At 46.2% G+C, this 19,601-nt stretch overlaps 1 protein-coding gene across 6 annotated transcripts in view; it reads left to right on the top strand.

The window, feature by feature from the left end:
* Positions 1-19,122, top strand: part of FRMPD4 (FERM and PDZ domain containing 4) — a 683,266-nt gene extending 664,144 nt beyond the window's left edge. For 5 of the 6 annotated variants that reach the window (XM_081793716.1, XM_081793714.1, XM_081793715.1 and 2 more), the window contains 8 exons: positions 178-314; positions 3,060-3,186; positions 5,380-5,469; positions 6,039-6,221; positions 8,108-8,246; positions 12,977-14,041; positions 14,449-15,741; positions 17,354-19,122. In XM_081793716.1, the coding sequence (XP_081649842.1) occupies positions 178-314; positions 3,060-3,186; positions 5,380-5,469; positions 6,039-6,221; positions 8,108-8,246; positions 12,977-14,041; positions 14,449-15,741; positions 17,354-18,678 (4,359 nt within the window). In that variant the 3' untranslated portion in view covers positions 18,679-19,122. Of the gene's footprint in view, positions 1-177; positions 315-3,059; positions 3,187-5,379; positions 5,470-6,038; positions 6,222-8,107; positions 8,247-12,976; positions 14,042-14,448; positions 15,742-17,348 lie in introns of all 6 variants that reach the window. The other variant, XM_081793718.1, reaches the window with a different exon arrangement.
* Positions 19,123-19,601: the final 479 nt, after the last annotated feature.

The following is a 19,601-nucleotide window of genomic DNA, read 5'->3' as shown; positions in this document are numbered from 1 at the left end:
GTTTGTGCATGTAATTAAATACTGACTGGGTTCCAAGCAGCCTGGTGGAAATGTTTCCACATTTAGCCCCCTTGCCTTTGACGGGAAGCTGGAACACTGGGTCACCTGTTCCTCGGAGGCAGCGCGCCGGCCGCCGGTTCTTTGACACGCTGCGCCCTCTGCTGGTCTCTTTTGCAGAGTTGTAACGACGTGGTTCAGGAGCGATTTGGGCCTGAGCTGAAATACGACATAGCCCTGCGGCTGGCAGCCTTGCAAATGTACATCGCAACCGTCACCACCAAGCAAACACAGAAAATCTCCCTCAAATACATCGAGTAAGTGTTGGCTCTCGGAGCCATTTCAGGCACAAAGATGCTGCCTCCGTAACGCCCAAGTGTATTTTCGATGCATGTCTCGATTTCCAAAATTGATCCTGCTCAAATCCAGGGCATTTGTTATAAACATGGGCAAAATATATGAACGTCATGTTCATTTTTGGTGGAAGAGATCCATTTCTTACATAACCCACCTTTAGAGAATTGTTTTAAATGAGGACCAGATTGAAAGCGAAGCGTACGTTTTAAAATTCCTAAACGGACTTGATTCCAAGCCAAGCTTTGGTCTCCGTGCTTCTCAGACATTAAGCTCTTTAATTCTCACGACATCCCTAGGAGATCAGTAGGATTTTAGCTGTATTTTACAGATGAGCAAACCCAGGCACATAGTGACTAAGGAACGTGCCCAAGTCACACAGCTGCTAACTAGAGGGGTCCGGATTCGAACCCAGGCAGTGGGACTCCATCTTGTGCTATAGGTCGTGTGATCAGTAGAAGCACCTGTGTTAAGACTTCGGCCTGCGTAACCTGAGATTGCTTTAGATTGCTGAGCTACGGTATGAAAGTAATGCTCTTAGCCATAATCAGGAGGGATGGTATCTGTGGTAAAGAAAGGTGGCCGCGGGAAAGGATGCCATACAATCAAATTTTGTTTCACGATTCGAATGTTGGCCAGAGAAGACTCCCTGTTAGAAAAAGGCAGTCGTGTTACCCTCAGGTCTATTGAAGGGTCATCCTTTCAAGGAGAGCCCTCTGTCGCCCCGTCTGTATGCTTCCCGTTGGCAGGTGGCTCAGAAGCCGAGAGCAGCCATGCTGCTCTCTTAATCATGGCTGCTCTAATGCTAAGAGAGAGGAACGCTCCTATTTCAAAGTTCGTGGCAGGACCGAAGCCACATCTCCACGTAACACTCAAAGCCCTAGAGCCCTCTCTGCCTACACAGGTGATATGCAAGCTAATTGAAATCCCACCTTCCAAAGAAGCTTCCCATGGGCTGCCTGTTAAGCCTTTCTAACTTCCCAAGGTGCCAGGCGGACCCACCAGGGAGCAAAATGGCTTCTTCCCAATGAGTTCAGGAGCCCGTGTTGGGGAGGATCAGAGCCCCGGTTTGCTGATTCCAAGGCCACTGTTCTCAAAAGTCTCGGTTCTCCTGTCTACGCCAAGGGACAGATCCTTGTGTGCGATTTGAGAACCTCAGGCCTTCCATTCTCCACCCAGTCTTTTTCATAGATGCCTTATCTCTTGCCACACAGGCCATGACTGTCTCCTGAGAGAGACTCCGCCCACAAAGAGGTCTTCCGCTCAGTCGGACACATTCAGCCCCTCCTCGGTTCCCCTTCCTTATGTTTCGCGGGGGTGGATGATACTGGCTTCCATATGAAAAGGTGGCCTGTCCAACTTGGCACGGTTTTCAGACCACTTAGATGCCTTTCTCTTCCCGTTGCCTGTACGCACGTTTGACCAGTTTGAATATGGTACAGTCAGAAGCCTCCCAGAGATAACTGGCTTGAGGAAGAATCTTACAGAGTCCACAATAAGGTTCTCACTAATCAGTCCACTCACCCGACAACTGTTCACTGAGGCTTTTGTGTGGTATTCACACCAGGACGGTAGAAAGTTCAAGTAAGTATAAATTATAATCCTCAGCATCAAAGAACGTGTGGTCTTATTATACAGATATGAAAAGTAATGATCTAAAATAATGATACAAGCAGAATTCCCAGGCACCCCAGAAGGAGTGCCAGATGATGGGGAGAAATAATAAATACAAGTGGAAGAGGGGGAGGAGGAGGAAGAAATGGTGATCATGAAAAACACCATCATCCTGATTGATCAAGTGGGGGAAGGCTGTCTTCCTACCCTTCTCTGGAGAGGATCTGGAGTAGGAGAAGTAACTAAACCTTCTTGAAGATCTTCATAACTTAGGAGACACTGCTTGGGCACATGACCAATCCGGATAGAGTTTGTAGAGTTCAAAATATGGAACCTTGTTGGGGTAGGGTTGTAGTCATTGCTGGGGAAATAGGACCTCTGCACGCATATATTAGCCCAGTTTTATCTGTTTTTCTTGTATATCCACCCCTATTTGTGATGTTTGTGCCTCCCCACCACTGCCACACATACTTAAGGATCACGAACCCCACCCTGATGCCACACCAGAGGCACTCCTCGTTCACACACACACACACACACACACGCGCGCGCGCGCGCGCGCGCAGCAAGAAATGTTGATTGAAGGAGCCAGATCTTCTGGCCGGGAGAGAAGTGTGTGTTTCTAGTGAAGTAGCCGTTGGTGAAGGAGAAGGGGAGGGCAGAATGGTTTGGGGGCATGAAGGGGTTGCATGGGCCCTTCTAAGTGAAGAGACAAAGCCACAGTGTGACACGGAGCAAAAGACAAAGGAATGGAGAGAAATTGTATTGGAAGTACATACTCGGAGATGTGAATGAATTCAACGAGACTCAGAGGTGGGTTGGATAAATTGTCTCTTCAGTTCCCATTGGTCCCAAATGCATTCTCTCTGGAGAGGGAAGAATACGTTTCCTTTAGAATGCAAACAGATGTACTAATGATCAGATAGTATGTTTCCTGAGTGTGAATTCAAAGTTGCCTCCCTAATTGGGCACCTATCTCCATTTCCTGCCTTTCCCCCGAGTTCATTTGTTCCATCGAACATCAGAGCGCCATTTTGCCTTAGATAACTAATCATCACAAGAATGTGAAATTAAAGATCTGCTCTTTATTGCAGAAAAGAATGGGGATTAGAGACTTTTCTTCCCTCTGCTGTGCTGCAAAGCATGAAAGAGAAGAACATAAAGAAAGCACTTTCACACCTTGTCAAAGCAAATCAAAACTTGGTACCACCGGGTAAAAAGGTATCACATTTGCATCTTAATAGAAAATGGATTTTAAAGAGAAAGGCTTGCATGCATTTTTAAAAATGTTTAAAATTAGCCCGTGAATAAAATACTTAGTACCACTTTTTCAGAAGCAGTAACACTGTATAACCCCAGCGCCCCCCCCCCCCCCGCCTTTTTTTGACTATTAACCTGTTTCTAAGACTAGTGACAACTAAGTGTTCTTCTGGAAACTTATTTATTTCTTGTAAGCTACGGACTCCTTCTTGTACCGAGTGTGTGCACATTCACGTGTGCGTGCAAGAGAACCTTGCATAGCCACTAAGACCTTGTGATTAGAGAATAGGATTGCAAGTTCCCATCCCATCAGGCTCCCGCTTACCACGCAGACCAGCTTAAATGCACAGCAGGCAGCAAGGGTCCTTGTGACCAGACACCGCGGTATTTACACCCGGGTTTCTCTACCCCCACCCCCCCTGTTGGCATTTGGAATCATTCTTTGCGGGGAGGGGGGTGTTCCGGCGCATTGTGTGGTATTCAGCTGATCCCTGCTCTCTGCCCCCAAGATGCCCTCGGTTATGTCAAAGAAAAATGTCTCCAGACATTGCCAAATGTGCCCTGGGGAACAAGATCGGCCCTGGTTGACAACCACTGAATTAAATCTTACTTTTGAAGGGAAGATAAAATTATTTCTACCATTCACCATCATTACTGTTAAAATCTCTGTCCTTTTTTTTTTTTTTTTTAATCAGAAGAAACACAAAGGCCGCGTTCAAATAGATTGTTGGTCAGAATGGAGAGTTATGTTCATAGGGAATCGAAAGCAAAAGGTTTCAAGAACCAGAAAGGGGAACCTTAAAATACTGGCCTTATAAAACTGGAAGCAGGGAAACCAACCCAGAACACTTAACAATTGATACTGGCCATAGAAACGTGGGTAACTCTGATAAATCATTTTTACTGGCTGAAACGTACTTATTTCTGTTCCCTCCTCACCCCATGGCTTTTTAAAAGGTAAAATCGGGTTCGACACGCTATCAGCCACCATTGCCTTACTTCCTCGTTTCTGTGATCATTCCGCTCACGGAAATAGAGCTGGACGGCGTGGATCAGTCGGTAGAACATGAGGCTCTTGATCTCGGGGTTGTGATTTTGAGCCCCCCGTCGGGTGTAGAGATGACTAAATAAATAAACGTAAACCCGAAAGATTTTTTTTAATTTCTGTTCTGATTGGCCCAAAGCTAATTTTTTTTTTTTAACTGGCTTGATATGATTTTTTTCATGCATGGCCCACTGGTTTTGTAATAATTGGGATAACTGCTCTAAGATCTATTCATCACTGTTTTTCTATAAAGGTCAGTTTTTCTGGCCAAGAGTAAGTGGTTTGCTTTCAAATCGATTTGCAAAATGCTTTGGGCTTTTGAAGGAAGTAGGATGACTGAACAGTGCTAACAATTGCATGAAGGGTAGTGCATTTTGGTATAGTTAATATTCCAGTATTTTTTAAAAAAATTTTTTAACGTTTTATTTTATTTTTTGAGAGATGAGAGAGAGAGAGAGAGAGAGAGCACGAGCGGGGGTGAGGCAGACAGAGAGGGAGACACAAAATCTGAAGCAGGCTCCAGGCTCCAAGCTGCCAGCACAGAGCCCAATGCGGGGCTCGAACTCACGAACTATGAGATCATGACCTGAGCCGAAGGTGATCACTCAACCGACTGAGCCATCCAGTCACCCCTACAATCCAGCACTTTTTTTATGATGTGTTCAAAACGGCTCCCCCAAACTCTGTGTACAGGTGAGTCTCCTGGACGGAGCCCGCCCCGTCCCTACCCGCGATTGGAAAGCACCACTGGACTCTTGGAGTCCCCGATGACCGATGGTTCGGTGGGAAAACTTACCATCTTGTTTTCATTTGTTGAGCACCCTGGCCCAGTATGTCCATGCTCATGACCCATGCTCCCCTCACTACCACCCCACCGCCAATGCCTTCCCCCCACATAAAAAGGTTTTAATCTGGATTTCTTGTTGCAGCCCTTTCTCACGACACCAAATACACAGCAATTTACTTTGACTCCTTATGAAGAGGCCTTGTCTCACCCCATCTGTTGGTAGTAAGAGCATCAGGGTTTGCCCTTGTTTTTAGCTGGTCTCCAGCAGAAACAGACCCACCCCCAATGGAATTAACACCTGAGGTTTCTTTTCTCTCCTCAGCTCTCTGCACTGCAAGCCAAGGTCCATTATCTCAAGTTCCTCAGTGATCTTCGACTGTACGGGGGTCGCGTGTTCAAGGCAACATTAGTGGTAATTGCTTTTTCTTGCTTTCTCTTGGAAGCCACAGAAGCCTGCAAAATGTCACTGCCATAGGCTGTCTTGGATGAGCTGCCTTTGATGACAAAAGCAAATCAGCTGTGAATCTTTTCCAGCCTTCATTTCTAATCGACTGCACCACAGTCTGAAACTATGAGAAGAAATGTTAAACCAGATAACGCTGCTGCAGAATGCCCTAGAAAAAGAAACATGAAGAACCGAGAGAATTCATGCACGCTAGCAATGGCCTTGTTTTAAATCATTGGGCCAGAAGTTGCTTTCCTATTAAAAATGAAAAAAAAAAAAAAATCCCCATTTCTAGAAGTGTCTCATGATTACGAAAATATGTGCTATGATAACATTTGCTTTCTACATTATTCATAATTTAGCAGAGTCTCGATGCAATCATAATGTCTGGTTCTTCTAATTGGATGATTTGGTGCAATATCACCGAAAAATCCTGTCTAAAGAAAATGTAATCTTATAAGAACAGATTCTCAGGTTCAACTCTGCGTGGTGCTTTAGAGGTCTAGAACTTTTATATTTTTGTCACTATCTCTCAGCAGGCAGAAAAGCGCTCAGAAGTGACTCTCCTGGTGGGGCCCCGATATGGCATAAGCCATGTCATAAACACCAAAACCAATCTGGTGGCTCTTTTAGCTGACTTCAGCCACGTCAACAGGATCGAGATGTTTACCGAGGAAGAAAGCTTGGTGAGGGTAGAGCTCCATGTGTTGGATGTGAAGGTAAGTCTTTCAGATGTTGACACAGGGCCTCGATCTGAACAGCTCATTTGTGAGAACACCGCTGATATTTACAAAGCAGTCAAAATTTCAGTGCGTGCAAAGGATCGGAAATGTGACAAGGTGAGGGGTGGCAGGGGCGGTAGGGGGTGGGTTGGGAGGGACGAAAATCCACCCAACCTGGGCCTGAGGCCTCCAGCCCTCAGTAAAGAGCTGTGTGATTTGAGGACAGAGTACATGAATCACAGAGAATGGGGAGATTTTTCCCTGCTAACCTTCTAGAATATTCATGTACAGAGAGTCAGGGAGATTTTTCCCAACTTTATTTAGAGCTCCCATTCCCTTTTGTCAGATTGAGTCCGTATGTGTTTATTCTTTGGGAAAAGCTGAGTATTTCAGTCAGTCTGTCTTTTTGTGGTGTAGCAGTTAGTACCGACAGCACATCGGGCCCTATGAATGTCATGGCCATTCCATTTAAAATAATAATCTGAGATTGTCGTCAAAGGGGAGAACTTTATTCCAGAAACAGGAAATTGATAGGAAATAATCCGGGTCCCCTGTCCCTACCTTCTTGTCCCAGTAGTAGACAAGTCCTTGGATTTGGGCCACGGTAACGTGGCTGTGTTTCCATGGAGAAAAGGAAACGGCGTGGACCAGGGGGAGTGCTGTGAGAACAGGTGGGGAGGACCCCCTCCCACCAGGGCTCTGTCTACACAGCAAACTGAGAAGCCTCAGTGTCCTCTGCAGCAGGAAGAAGTGACCCTGGAAGGGAGAGTATGGAGCTCAGTCATGGTGGCCACGGCTCGTGGCATTTCATGGGCTGACTTCAGGTCTCCGGTTGACTCCATGACAGTGGAAGTACAAGAACAGATTTGGAATGCCTGGCCCCGTCTGCGAGCAAAGATGCTAAGAACAATGCCCCGCCCCCCGTGGAAAAAGAGTAGGAGAAAGAGTGAAATCGGATGCAGTCATCACATACCTGATAACGGGATAATCTGGCCCGACGGAAGTAGGTGGCAAGACCCTACCAGTGGTTTCCTGCTTACGTGAAAGAATCGTGGGGTGCCTTGAGGGGAGACCTCCCCTGAAATGGAAAGAGAAGGCAGTTCATCACGTAATATGTGGGCTTTTCGTGGGAAGTTAGATTCCATAGCCAGGGCCATCAGACCTGGCCAGGATCCTCTACCCGGGAATGAAAGCAAGAGCCAGTCGCGGACGTTTCTGTGTGTCTCTGGGTGTCGGCTTTTGTCTTGCTCCCTTGTTCCTCTCTCAAGTTCTCTCTCCTTCAACAAGAACAGACCAGTCGGTCATCCTTTCTAATTCAACGAGAATGAATGCTTCAACTGAACACTTCCTTCACCATATGCCCAGGACTCCTCTCCAATTACATGAGAACCTCATTGTTTCCAGAAGGTTTTAGCAAGGCCTTTTCTTAACTCCCACCTCTGTTTTCCTCTCCTGTGAATTTGCAGTTTCTTTTACAAGCTTCCTTTTCCTGGACCTTTTTGTCACTTTTCGTTCAGTCTTAGAAGTAATTTCCGCTGGAATTTTTACTTCTTTTCAACACTAATTTTCACTATGAACCCAAACTTAATCTTCCTGTGATTTATTTTTTATTTATTTTTTTTTTTTGCCCCCAGATCATGGGTTCACATTTGGTAACTGACTCCTTAACTATCAAGTCTGAAAATGTTAACTATTTGGAAACGAGACCAATGTTACCTTTTTTCCTCCCATTCCCATATTACTTGAAAAGATTCAAAATGCCTGTGTTTTCAAGATGGTGTCACCTAAATGTGTTTCAGTAAGGCTCTCGGCGTGATTTCTGACCTCTCGTGTTTGTCCGATGACACGATTGCGCAGTAACCAAAATATTCTCTTTTGCGTAGCCCATCACGCTCCTGATGGAATCATCAGATGCCATGAACCTGGCCTGCTTAACCGCTGGCTACTACCGGCTACTTGTGGATTCCAGGAGGTCAATATTTAACATGGCCAATAAGAAAAACACAGGGACCCAGGAAACAGGTACTCTCTTCCTGAACTCACAAAGCACTGACCCTCCCCTCCCCCCCCCCACCTGACCACAATAAGGATGTATCTCGAAAAGTTAAAATGGTACTCCTACAAAAATCTAGTGTCCAAATTTAATGCAAAAGCCTTCAGACAATTCTGATATGGTCTAATGTTTTAAATGAAAATGTCGATTTTTCCGTCATATTTTACACATCACTCAGAAGTGCTGGGGAATATGTTTCAAAGGCAGTGATTTTCTTATTCTGAAGGGAGTAAACATCTGTCTTTATGACTGAGTTTTCACTGCCTCGCTCTTACAGAAGTCAGGATGCAGAGAACTAATGGCAGGATGCCCAGCAGGAGTTACGAGCCCCCACCTTTAGGGCTTGTCCCTCCTTAAGGGGCCCTAGGCCTCAGTGTCTGGGCACCTCCTCCTACATCAGACTTACATCCGGGATCCTGGGAGCTCTACCAACAGGACTTGGATATCACCCAGCACTTGGACTTGGGCCTGTAGATGGGACCCCAGCAGCCACCTTAGCTCTGTAGGGGGAGCAGGAAGATGGCAAAGGCCTCAGACAAGTTCAGCCACTTGACAGGATGAGATAGCTCACGAGTGAGGACAAGGAGGGCTGCAGTGTTAAGGGTTGCTTTGAGGGTGGGTGGTTTTCATTTGTTTTAGATTTTTTTTTCTTTAGTGTCTGATTATTTTCCTACATCTACAGTGGACACCCAGTAAATGTGGCTGATGGACAGACACTAGCATTCAAACCAGAGCTGCTGACCCATGACAAACTTAGAATCATGGGGCGCCAGGGTGGCTCAGTCGGTTGAGCGCCCGACTTCGGCTCAGGTCACGATCTTGCAGTTCGTGAGTTCGAGCCCCACATCGGACTCGCTGCTGTCATCATGAAGCCCGCTTCGGATCCCTCTGTCCGCCCACCCTCCCTCTGCCCCTCCTCCACTTGTGCTCTCTCTCTCTCAAAAATAAACATTAAAAAAATTATAATCAGGGTTTCTTTTAAAAGAAAGGGAAATTCTTAAGAACAAATTCCATTGCCACTGTTTCTGAAAGAGAGAGGGGGGTAGGAAAATCCTCTCACCTGTAGCCTTAGCAGAAAACATAAATGATTATTCCGTAAATAGATTGCAGGTTATTGATAGACACACGCAACCCAACAGATTTGTGCCCAGTTTGTGATGATGGCTGGTCAGGTGGAAACACTCATAGGAAAAGGGAAACCTGAGAGAAACAGAGAGAGGTAGACAAAGCATGCCAGAAGGCAACTTCGAATTATAACCAGATGTGATCCAGCCCCACCTAGGAGTGTCATTTATTTGCTTGTTTGTCTGTTTCTTTGTTCATTTATTTCTTTTATTTTATTTCTCTATGTCTGGGTTTTCTCAGTTGTAACATCGGAATTGGGAACCTAGCTTGCAAGGAAAGGGTTAGGAAGAAAGTTCCGCACCACACCCAGAAGGATGCCCAGTACTTCTGTCAACAACTGGCAGGGAAGCAGGAGTGGAAATACTTGAGCGTGAAAGTGACGGGGAAGGAACCAAAAGGTGGTGGCGAGAGGGCGCTGGCGTTGGTGGTGAACATTTGTGGGATCACGCGTTTTCACTGAGCTAGGAGATTGTGGACAATTCACCGCTGGCCTGGGAAATTGCGAAGATCAGTTCAGTGGGGTAACGCCATCCTTTTGTTCGGAAAACCGGTTTTCGGCTTTCTATTTTCAAATCTGCGAGTTTATCTTGAAAGTCAAACCTTTTCCTCATGGACTCTTAAGATTGTCCAGGTGCATGAAGAAAACGAAATCCACCATTTCAAAAGCAGTCACAGGAACAAGGGCTCCTGTTCTGTCCAGTTTATAGTGGCTCACAATGTAATGTTTCATCAAATTTTGAGGGGCAAAAGCTTATCCCCATGGGGAAGGAATGGAACTTCAACCTTTCAGCAATCTCTCCCCATTCTCTACACTGAGAATGAGGGTGAGGGCGTGTGCCCCAAATAGCTAGGGGATTCGCATCCTCTGATGGTGGCAAATTCACTCTCCTCTTCAGAAACTCCCCCTGAGACCCAAAAAGTATAGAGCGTGAAGTCTGTTTAGACCAGTTCATCCCTGGTCCGCACCGCCCCCCTCCCCCCCCCCCCCCCCCCCGCTTTATGGGAAACCAGGCCCTGGTATAGACCCCAGTTCCTAACACACATCTTTCTGTGTCTCTAAAATCATCCCAAAAGCCAAGTCCCTACGCCCTTCTAGAAGGAAGCCAAGATTGAGTATTTTCTTGTCTCAAATTGATCAGACCTTAGTCAAGATCTCTAACAAAGAACAGTAAGCCTGCGTTTCTTCCCCATCTTGAAAATTAATCTTTGATTACTTGGATTACTTTCAAAGTCCCTGAACCCACATATCTATGCACCCCTGTGCATTAGGAGGGTCTGAGTAAGTATCTATTAACTTGTTTTAGCCTGCTGACCTATTCAGCTTTCATGTTATACTGAAGCAGAAGCTGGCAAACGATGGCTCATGGATCAAGTCTTGTTCTTATAAATAAAGTTTTATTGGTACTCGCCATGCACATTGTATTTGTTTCCTAGGGCTGCCGTGACAGATTGGCACAAACCCTGGGGCTTAACATAACAGGAACTCATTCTCTCACAGTTTGGGTGGCTACTGATCCAAAACCTAGGCAGTGGCAGAGCCATACCCCTCCAAAGTCCCAAGGGGAGAACCTTTTCTTGCCTCTTCCATCTTTACATGGCCTTCCCTGCTTTTCTGTGGGGCCCAAATCTCCCTCTGCTTTTCTCCTATAGGGACACTTGTCATTGGATTTAGGGCCCACACGGATAATCCGGATGAACTCCTCTCAAGGTCCATAATTGAATTACACTTGCAAAGGCTCTTTTTTCCAAGAAGGTCATACTCACAGAGTGGCTATATCTTTGAAGAGGCCACCATTCAACCTACTCCATGCATTTGTTTATGCGTCATCTATGGCTACATTCGCGTTCCCATGGCAGAGTTGAGTGGTTGCTCAACTGAGCACTTGGCCCACAAAACCTGAAACGTCTACTACCTAGCCCCCCCTTTACAGGCAAATTTTGCCAACCACAAGTTTAAACCTAGAGCCCTGTCACAGCTTCGCTAAACTACTATCCCTCTCCCAGCAATTTACCTTCCCGACATACACGAGCGTGTGCGTCCACACACACATACACCCCCTGCACACAGTCCTAATCGAAATCGTTCATAAAACAATGCCGAACCCCCATAGGAATATTGATTATAAGGTAACATGTAAATAGGGCTCTTGTGTAGCTCAGTGCCTTCGAAAGTATATCTTTCTTGCTATTCATGAAAATAAATGCGTTTAGCAAATGACTTGGAACAACATTCAGCATTGAGTTTATTGTGTATAACTGGGGGGCGAAGGGAGTGAAAACGTCTCCAGTAAAACTGATTTTTTTCCCCATATGCCTTGTACATTCGATGTCAGTATCATCCAAACTTGGGCCAGGGGGCGATTTGAGGGTACTAATGGGAGATTATGTGGCCCTAACACTTCCTCATTAAATTTCCTTATTAAATTTCAGAGCAAACTCTCCACATCAAAATTCCCTATTGGGAGACCCCTGAGGAACAAACAAAACCATGCTTTTTAAATTAGGGTTTTGCAATTTTCATTCACGGGAACATCCAACAAATCTTCGGGAGTTCTCATGTTCCAAATAAAAATTGAAATCAGCCAAACTATTAACTATGTTTACAAATAGCAGAGAGGCAGGGTGCCTGGGTGGCTCAGTCGGTTAAGCATCCTACTCTTGGTTTCAGAGCAGGTCGTGATGTCATGGTTCATGAGATTGAGCCCCGCGTTGGGCTATGCACTAGCAGCACGGAGCTTGCTTGGGATTCTCTGTCTCCCTCTCTCTCAGCCCCTCCACTGCTCGAGCTCTCTGTCTCTCTCAAAGTAAAGAAATAAACATTTAAAAAAATCTCCTTAAAAAAAATAGAAAGGAGTGCATTACCTGTGGCGTCCCAACTTACGCATCGTACATGCATGCATGCGCCCACACATACAGGCATCCATGCTGACGTTTATACGTGAATATATTAACACCCGCTAGGATATAAAAAGTCTCAAGATAGAGGTTTTATGCTATCATTACAATATGACTACATTATATTTTTATGTGTATATTAGATCATTTTTATTATAACATTATTACATCATCATTGCAATATTTCCTAAAATGTGTGGCAGAAGTCTCAGGCTCCTTGACTTTCTCTTAACTCGATAAGGAAAAAGCCCAACATCTTCCTCTACGAAGTGGGCAACATTAGATCTCACTTTACAACGAAAAGGAGAATCTGTTTTCTGGAATAACAGCCTATTAGACTATCGCCTTTATGGATTTTTAAAGACATGTTATATGTTCCCATTCACAGACATAAATGAGGTCTTCTAATAATAGAACCGAGAGTCACGTGGGATTAAGCTGTAGCTCCCTATTCTCGGATGGTATTCTGTTTGATCAAATAGCGGTTGTGTCTCATGCGCGATCAATTTTGGTAATGTCGGTTCTCATGACCAAGAAATCCTTACACCTGACGCCTAAGTTGACGGGTACCATATCTGGGAAGCTGAATAACGGTATTTACAAAAGTGATGCTACAAGCCATTAAATTAAGAAATCAGGTCTCACAGTAACGTGTCTTTGCCTGATTCTTTCTCTTTAGGAACTGAAAATAAAGGAAAGCATAACCTCCTTGGCCCAGATTGGAACTGTATACCCCAGATGACCACCTTTATTGGCGAAGGGGAACAAGAAGCCCAGATAACATATATAGATTCAAAACAGAAAACGGTTGATATTACGGATGGTGCCTTGTGTCCCAAAGACCACCGGCACCTGTATCTAGACAACACCTATAACCCAGATGAACTCAACCAGCCACTGACCCAGCCGGGAGATGCTCCGTGTGAGGCAGACTACAGAAGTCTCACTCAGCGGTCCCTGTTGACCCTCTCGGGACCAGACGCTCTGAAGAAAGCACAGGAGTCTCCGAGAGGAGCTAAAGTGTCCTTTATTTTCGGAGATCTTGCCTTGGATGACGGTAGGAATCCCCCGACTCTTGGCTACGAAAGACTATTGGAGGAGAGCCCAGAACTGCTGGAGAAGCAAAGGAATCTTTACATCAGCGGTGCCAACGATATGAAGGGCCTGGATCTCGCCCCGGATGCGGAGAGCATCCAGTTTGTGGCAAATTCTGTTTATGCAAACATAGGTGACGTGAAACACTTTGAGGCCGCCGAGGGGATAGAGGAACCCCTCCTGCACGACATCTGTTACGCCGAGAACACCGATGACGCGGAGGATGAGGACGAGGTGAGCTGTGAGGAGGACCTCGTGGTAGGAGCGATGAGCCAGCCGGCCATCCTCAACCTGTCTGGGTCCAGTGATGACATCATTGACCTCACGTCCCTGCCCCCTCCAGAAGGGGATGACAACGAGGATGACTTCCTGTTGCGTTCCTTGAACATGGCCATCGCCGCGCCCCCACCTGGCTTCAGAGATAGTTCAGACGAGGAGGACTCTCAGAGCCAGGCCGCCTCCTTCCTCGAGGACAAGGAGCCAGGCAGGAGTCTGCAAAATGACGAGATCCCTGTGTCCCTCATTGACGCTGTGCCCACCAGCGCCGAGGGGAAGTGTGAGAAGGGCCTGGGTAACACCGTGGTTTCCACGCTCGAAGCTCTAGAAGCTCTGTCCGTGTCAGAGGAACAGCAGACCAGTGACAATTCAGGTTCTTTCACGATTGTTACATTTATTCACTGATAACCCTGCATTTCATCCTCTCAAGCCATTTACCCTTGGAGTCCTGTTATGTGCTGTTGTCCATTTCACACATGTCCCATTTCATAAGTGGGCAGAAACTACCATCGTGGGGTTTTCATGTATGTGGTTTCCTTTGTTACTTTTTTTTAATATGTAGCACATCCCCCCCCCCCCCCCCATTTGTGGAACAATTGTGCAATAAACTCAAAGTCCTTACTGAAAAGGGAGAAACTTGGTTTTTGGTTTTTGGTTTTTGGTTTTTGGTTTCTGGTGTTTTGTGGTTTTTTTTTAATAATAACGAGTCCCATTTTCTTACGTGTCTCCTAGTGCCTCTGACGCCTCCATTAATCGGTTCTTGTTTTTCACGGCATGCAGGTGTAGCCATCTTGCGGGCTTATAGTCCCGAGTCTTCGTCAGACTCGGGCAATGAGACTAACTCTTCCGAAATGACTGAGAGCTCTGAACTGGCCACAGCGCAGAAGCAGTCAGAAAGCCTCTCCCGCATGTTCTTGGCCGCTCACGAAGGCTACCACCCCCTTGCAGAAGAGCAGACGGAGTTCCCCACCTCCAAAACCCCCGCTGGGGGCTTGCCTCCCAAGTCCTCGCACGCCCTGGCCGCCCGTCCGGTGACCGACCTCCCGCCCAAAGTTGTGCCTTCCAAGCAGATACTTCACCCAGACCCCATGGAGATGGAGCCCGAAACCATGGAGACCAAGTCGGTCACTGACTATTTCAGCAAACTGCACATGGGGTCGGTGGTGTACTCGTGCACCAGCAAAAGGAAAAGCAAGCTGGCCGACGGGGAGGGGAAGGCACCCCCTAGTGGGAACATGCCAGGGAAGAAACAGCAGGGGACCAAAACAGCTGAGGCAGAGGAGGACGCCAAAGGTAAATTTGGTACTGTGTCTTCAAGGGACAGTCAACAACACCTAAGCACTTTTAACCTGGAAAGAACTGCCTTTCGCAAGGACAGCCAAAGATGGTATGTGGCCACCGAGGGGGCAGTGGCTGAGAAAAGTGGATTGGAAGCGGCAGCCGGGATAACATTTCCAAGAGCTTCCGGTCTGGGGACGAGGGAGGCGGAAGAGAAGGAGGAAGGGGCTCCTGACGGAGAAGCCGGTGAGGTTTCAGGACTTGGCCAGCGGGACCACTTCTTAACGGACGTGACCTGTGTATCTTCAGCCAAAGACTTAGACGACCCAGGGGATACTGACCCGTCTACCTGTGACCATCCTTCCAAGCTTCCTGAGGCGGAGGAGAGCGTGGCCCGCCTTTGTGACTACCACCTGGCCAAGCGGATGTCATCGTTACCAAGCGAGTGCCATTTTTCTCTACAGAGCTCTCAAGGCTCTTCGGTGGACGCAGGCTGTGGCACAGGCAGTAGCAGCAGCACCTGTCCCACACCTGTGGAGTCCCCCCTCTGCCCCTCCATGGGGAAGCACCTGATTCCCGAGACTGCGGGGAAAGGCATGGGTTATGTTCCTGCGGAGGAGAGAGCCGCTGGGCTTCCCAACCATGGCGCCACCTTCAAGGAATTGCACCCACAGGCAGAAGGGATGTGTCCGCGGATGACAGTGCCCGCTCTGCACACAGCTATTAATGCGGAACCCCTGTTTGGCACTTTGAGAGATGGATGTCATCGGCTCCCCAAGATTAAGGAAACCACAGGTACAGCAATGATGGATTTAGCGCTTTGCACTGCACGCCCGAAGCCTGTAAACCAGATTCACAACAAACCGAAAAATATAAAGTTTGGACGAAAAGTCAAAGTTAGAATTGTTTTTGAAAGGTTGCAGAGCTATGGCCAGGTTAAGTGTCCCTCATCGATCCCCCAGTGTTTAGTCAATACTGAAGTTTCTAGGTCTGGAACAGCAGTGGAAATGGCATTTGCTCTTTAGAACCTTGCTCCGTGCTTGCTTTCAAACACTGAAGGGAGCGATCATGTTTTTTCTAAATCCTAAATGTAGATTTTCAGCAGCGCTCGATGCTCAGCAGTGTCTCTAGTTGCAAGACAGTATTACGTAGAGTCACAAACGTTTGATTTCCTTCTCAACACCTCACATTTCTACTTTTGCCCTTTCGTTATTGAGAGGCAAGGAAGGATAATAGAGCGGGGTTGCAGGGAGATGGAAGGAGCTTGGGAAGACTGTTTTCCTTTCAGCAATACTTAACAGATCCCTCCCTCCTCTGTAAGACTCTCTTAAAGACATATTCTGAAGTATCTGGCACACTTTGGTGTCAGGAAGTCTTTCGGGGTACGCGTGATGAGTTGCCTTGTTTTCTGCGAAATCGTAAGATATAGACACAGGGAGAAACAAGAACACAGTCACCTTCTGTGTCCGTCTACACCATGCTGTAACTTGGTGGGGACATAGTCCTCTCACCGATCCACTTGGCCAGCCATCACGTGGCAAAAACAGATGTTCTTTCATCCTCTCAAATATCAGAGTATATCAGTAATATCTCTTCCGTATTAGGTCAGTAGGTGGTAGTGAGATCTTACATTGGTTCGCTTCCATTCCCCCCCTTTTAAGATTATCTGCTTTCACGACACCCGCCACTGGCGTCACCTGCCTTGGGAAACCCGTCTTTGAATGGCCTTTAAGCACACTGTTTAATCTTTTCTGGTTTACAAAGAGCTTTCACCAAACTTACCTCTTCTCACAAAAATTCTGTGAGACGGAAATGTGTTCTTCACGTGACCACTTTTTTGAGAAAAGTTGAGCAACTCGCCCAGGGTCTCTGCTTCAAACCCCGTACCAGGCCAACCCCTGGGGTCCTCTTGAAAAGTTGACCTTATTTAGTGCACATTAATTAAATTAGACCACTTTAAAAAAAAAAAAAGGTAACTAATACCAGGATTAACCTAACTCCCTTGAAATGAACTTGTATGTCATAAATATGTTGGAATAGTGGAGGTCTAGGAGGTCTAGGATGTGTGTTTTCTAATTATGTGTCTAAGCACTGACAGGTAAATACCGGGGACAAGGAAGTCATGAAATGCCATTGTTTCTGAAAATGATTGTGATGGCTAGACAATTCCAAATAAATGAGTCGTTTCGGAAATAGCAGATTCCTAGTATTTCTTGAAATGTACTGAAATGGAAATCTTAGGAGAGCTCAGGAGGCGGTCCTTGAAAAGGAGGGTGATCCTGACGAATTGTAGCCCTTCTAGAATACATCCTTGGGAAATGACAGCCATCACATAGAGGTTCAGTGAAAATGACCACCCATGAGATGCTTAATGATTCTCTCTGTTTTTCTGCTACCCCTAGTGTAGCTTTGACAGAGCCTGGGAAGGAGAGACGAGGAGGCATGCCTTCAGCTTGGTCTCAACATCCTGAAGCTGATCCCATCCTGCTACCATCCAACATTCACTCGGAATCAAAGGTGCCAATTCCAAATCAAGACCCTAATGATTTCTCCCAAGCAAATCTGGCATACGGAGAGGCTGTGAACTGGCGGCCACTGGATCTGAGAGGGGGGAGCCTCGGAACACCCCCCAGCCAGAGGGCTCTGAGACGTAGCAGCAGTATCCTCTCGGGATCTGTAGGTTTGGAGACCTTCCAGGAGAGAACCAAGGGTGCGGTCAGCTTAAAGTGTCCAGGTATCACAGAAGCACAGGAGGCCAGTTCAGAAAGGCGAGCAGAACTCCCCCTGGGGAAGAAGCTCACCAAAAGTTTTTCCCAAAGCTCGATGTTCTTTAGCTCTGAGGGAAAAGTTCACAGAAGGTCCCCGGTGGCTCACAAAGACTCAAAGCTGTATAGGACATTACCCTTGCGCAAGCTGGAAGGCAGCAATTGGAGATGCCGGGGACCTTTCAGCTACTGCTTCCTGAACCGAGGGCAGGAGGAAGACGGTGATGAGGATGAAGAGGAGGGAGAGGCCACCCGCCGGGTCGCTTGCCTCTTTCGACCACAGATGACTCAAGCCATGCCAGAACCAATCAGCCCGCCCCTGGCTGTTGGCATTCAGAAGCAAGGAGGGGAGCTGACCAGAGGTTCAGTGCTAAAGGTCTGGGCGGAAGAGCTGAGTGGCCCAGACGACGCGGACTTCAGCAACCTGGCCTTTGATGCCCGGATTGCAAGAATAAATGCCCTAAAAGAGAGCACATACGCAATGCCTGATGGGTTCCTCGCAGCCCAAAATGATGCCAATGAGCTGCTCTGCCTCGTCAGGGCAACGAAGGGAAAGAGAGAGGAGTCACGCCCTGAGGCATATGACCTTACGCTTTCTCAGTACAAGCAACTGTTATCCATCGAGTCCAGACAGTTGGGAAGTGCCTGTAGGAAAATGGCTATGGCCGAGAAAAGCCCAGAGGAGATGCTTCTAGCTATGACCTCCAGCTTTCAAGTGCTCTGTTGCCTAACGGAAGCTTGCATGCGATTAGTTAAAGTCGTGAACTCAGAAACGCAGCGGCAGGAAATCGTAGCGAAGATCAATGAAGTGGTCATAAACTACATTTGTCTCCTGAAAGCTGCAGAGGCAGCCACTGGAAAGACCACTGGGGATCCTAATGTTGGACTCTCGGCGCGACATTCAACCACCATGGCCGCCCTCGTAAGCACACTAACACGTTCTCTCAAGATGCTTTTAAATAAATAAAATATGAAAGTCACATCATAATCTACCTTTGCAAAGCCATACATGAACTTTTATTTACTTTATGTGTACGATGAACAGACGTCTCCTTTCTTCTCTCTGTATATTTTGTTATTTTATATAAAATAGGAGATAAAAGTCACATTGATGAAATGTTGAAATGTACTAATCAGATGTATTCTGTTTATATTATACATATATATACGTAAAAGAAATATACAAGAAAGTGATGACATTTGGCTATTTTTCGTATAGTTGAAACTCCAGGTATATGATGTGAAATTTTAAATTCTCAGCAAAACCGTGTTAGAGCAGAACAATGAATCCTCTCCCCTTTCCTTCCAAGCAGATACTTGGAGACCATATCATTCATACTTAGAAGTTAAAAAGAGAGAGAGAAAGAAAGAAAGAGAGAGAGAGAAAGAAAGAAAGAGGGAGAGAGAAAGACCACAATGTATATAAATCAGTACTTATGTTTTAAAATTATGATTTTTAAGCATTGGAAATAGCAGAAAGACATTTAAAATCTGAGAAGCTATTATGAATTATTAGAGAATATATATAATAAATTAATTTTTTGCTCATAGTGTTTGGTTATCTGATGCTTTCTTCCAAGAATCCTACATGAAATTTAATTTTCGCTTATGCCATTTGGGCTAGAAATGGGGTGGGGGCGGATTCTATTGTGTCAATACAAATGCTCTTCATGATGTTTCTATAATTAAAATATTTCCCCAAAAGAACAGAAGTAATGATGGGCAGGTTCCTAGGTAAAATGTCTAGAGTTAGAGATTATCTAATTACGTAAAATGAAAGGAATAATGTCAAAATTAAAATGTTTGATGAAAAGAGAGATCTCCTTTGATTAAATGTCAAAATATATAAACCAAAGACATCATCTTCCTCCCCACCCCAACTCAACCGTG

Source organism: Panthera onca, chromosome X (genome assembly GCF_046562875.1).
Source record: "Panthera onca isolate mPanOnc1 chromosome X, mPanOnc1 haplotype 2, whole genome shotgun sequence".
Lineage (NCBI taxonomy): Eukaryota > Metazoa > Chordata > Mammalia > Carnivora > Felidae > Panthera > Panthera onca.
Note: the sequence above shows the minus strand (reverse complement) of the source record. Positions and strands in the feature narration are given on the sequence as shown.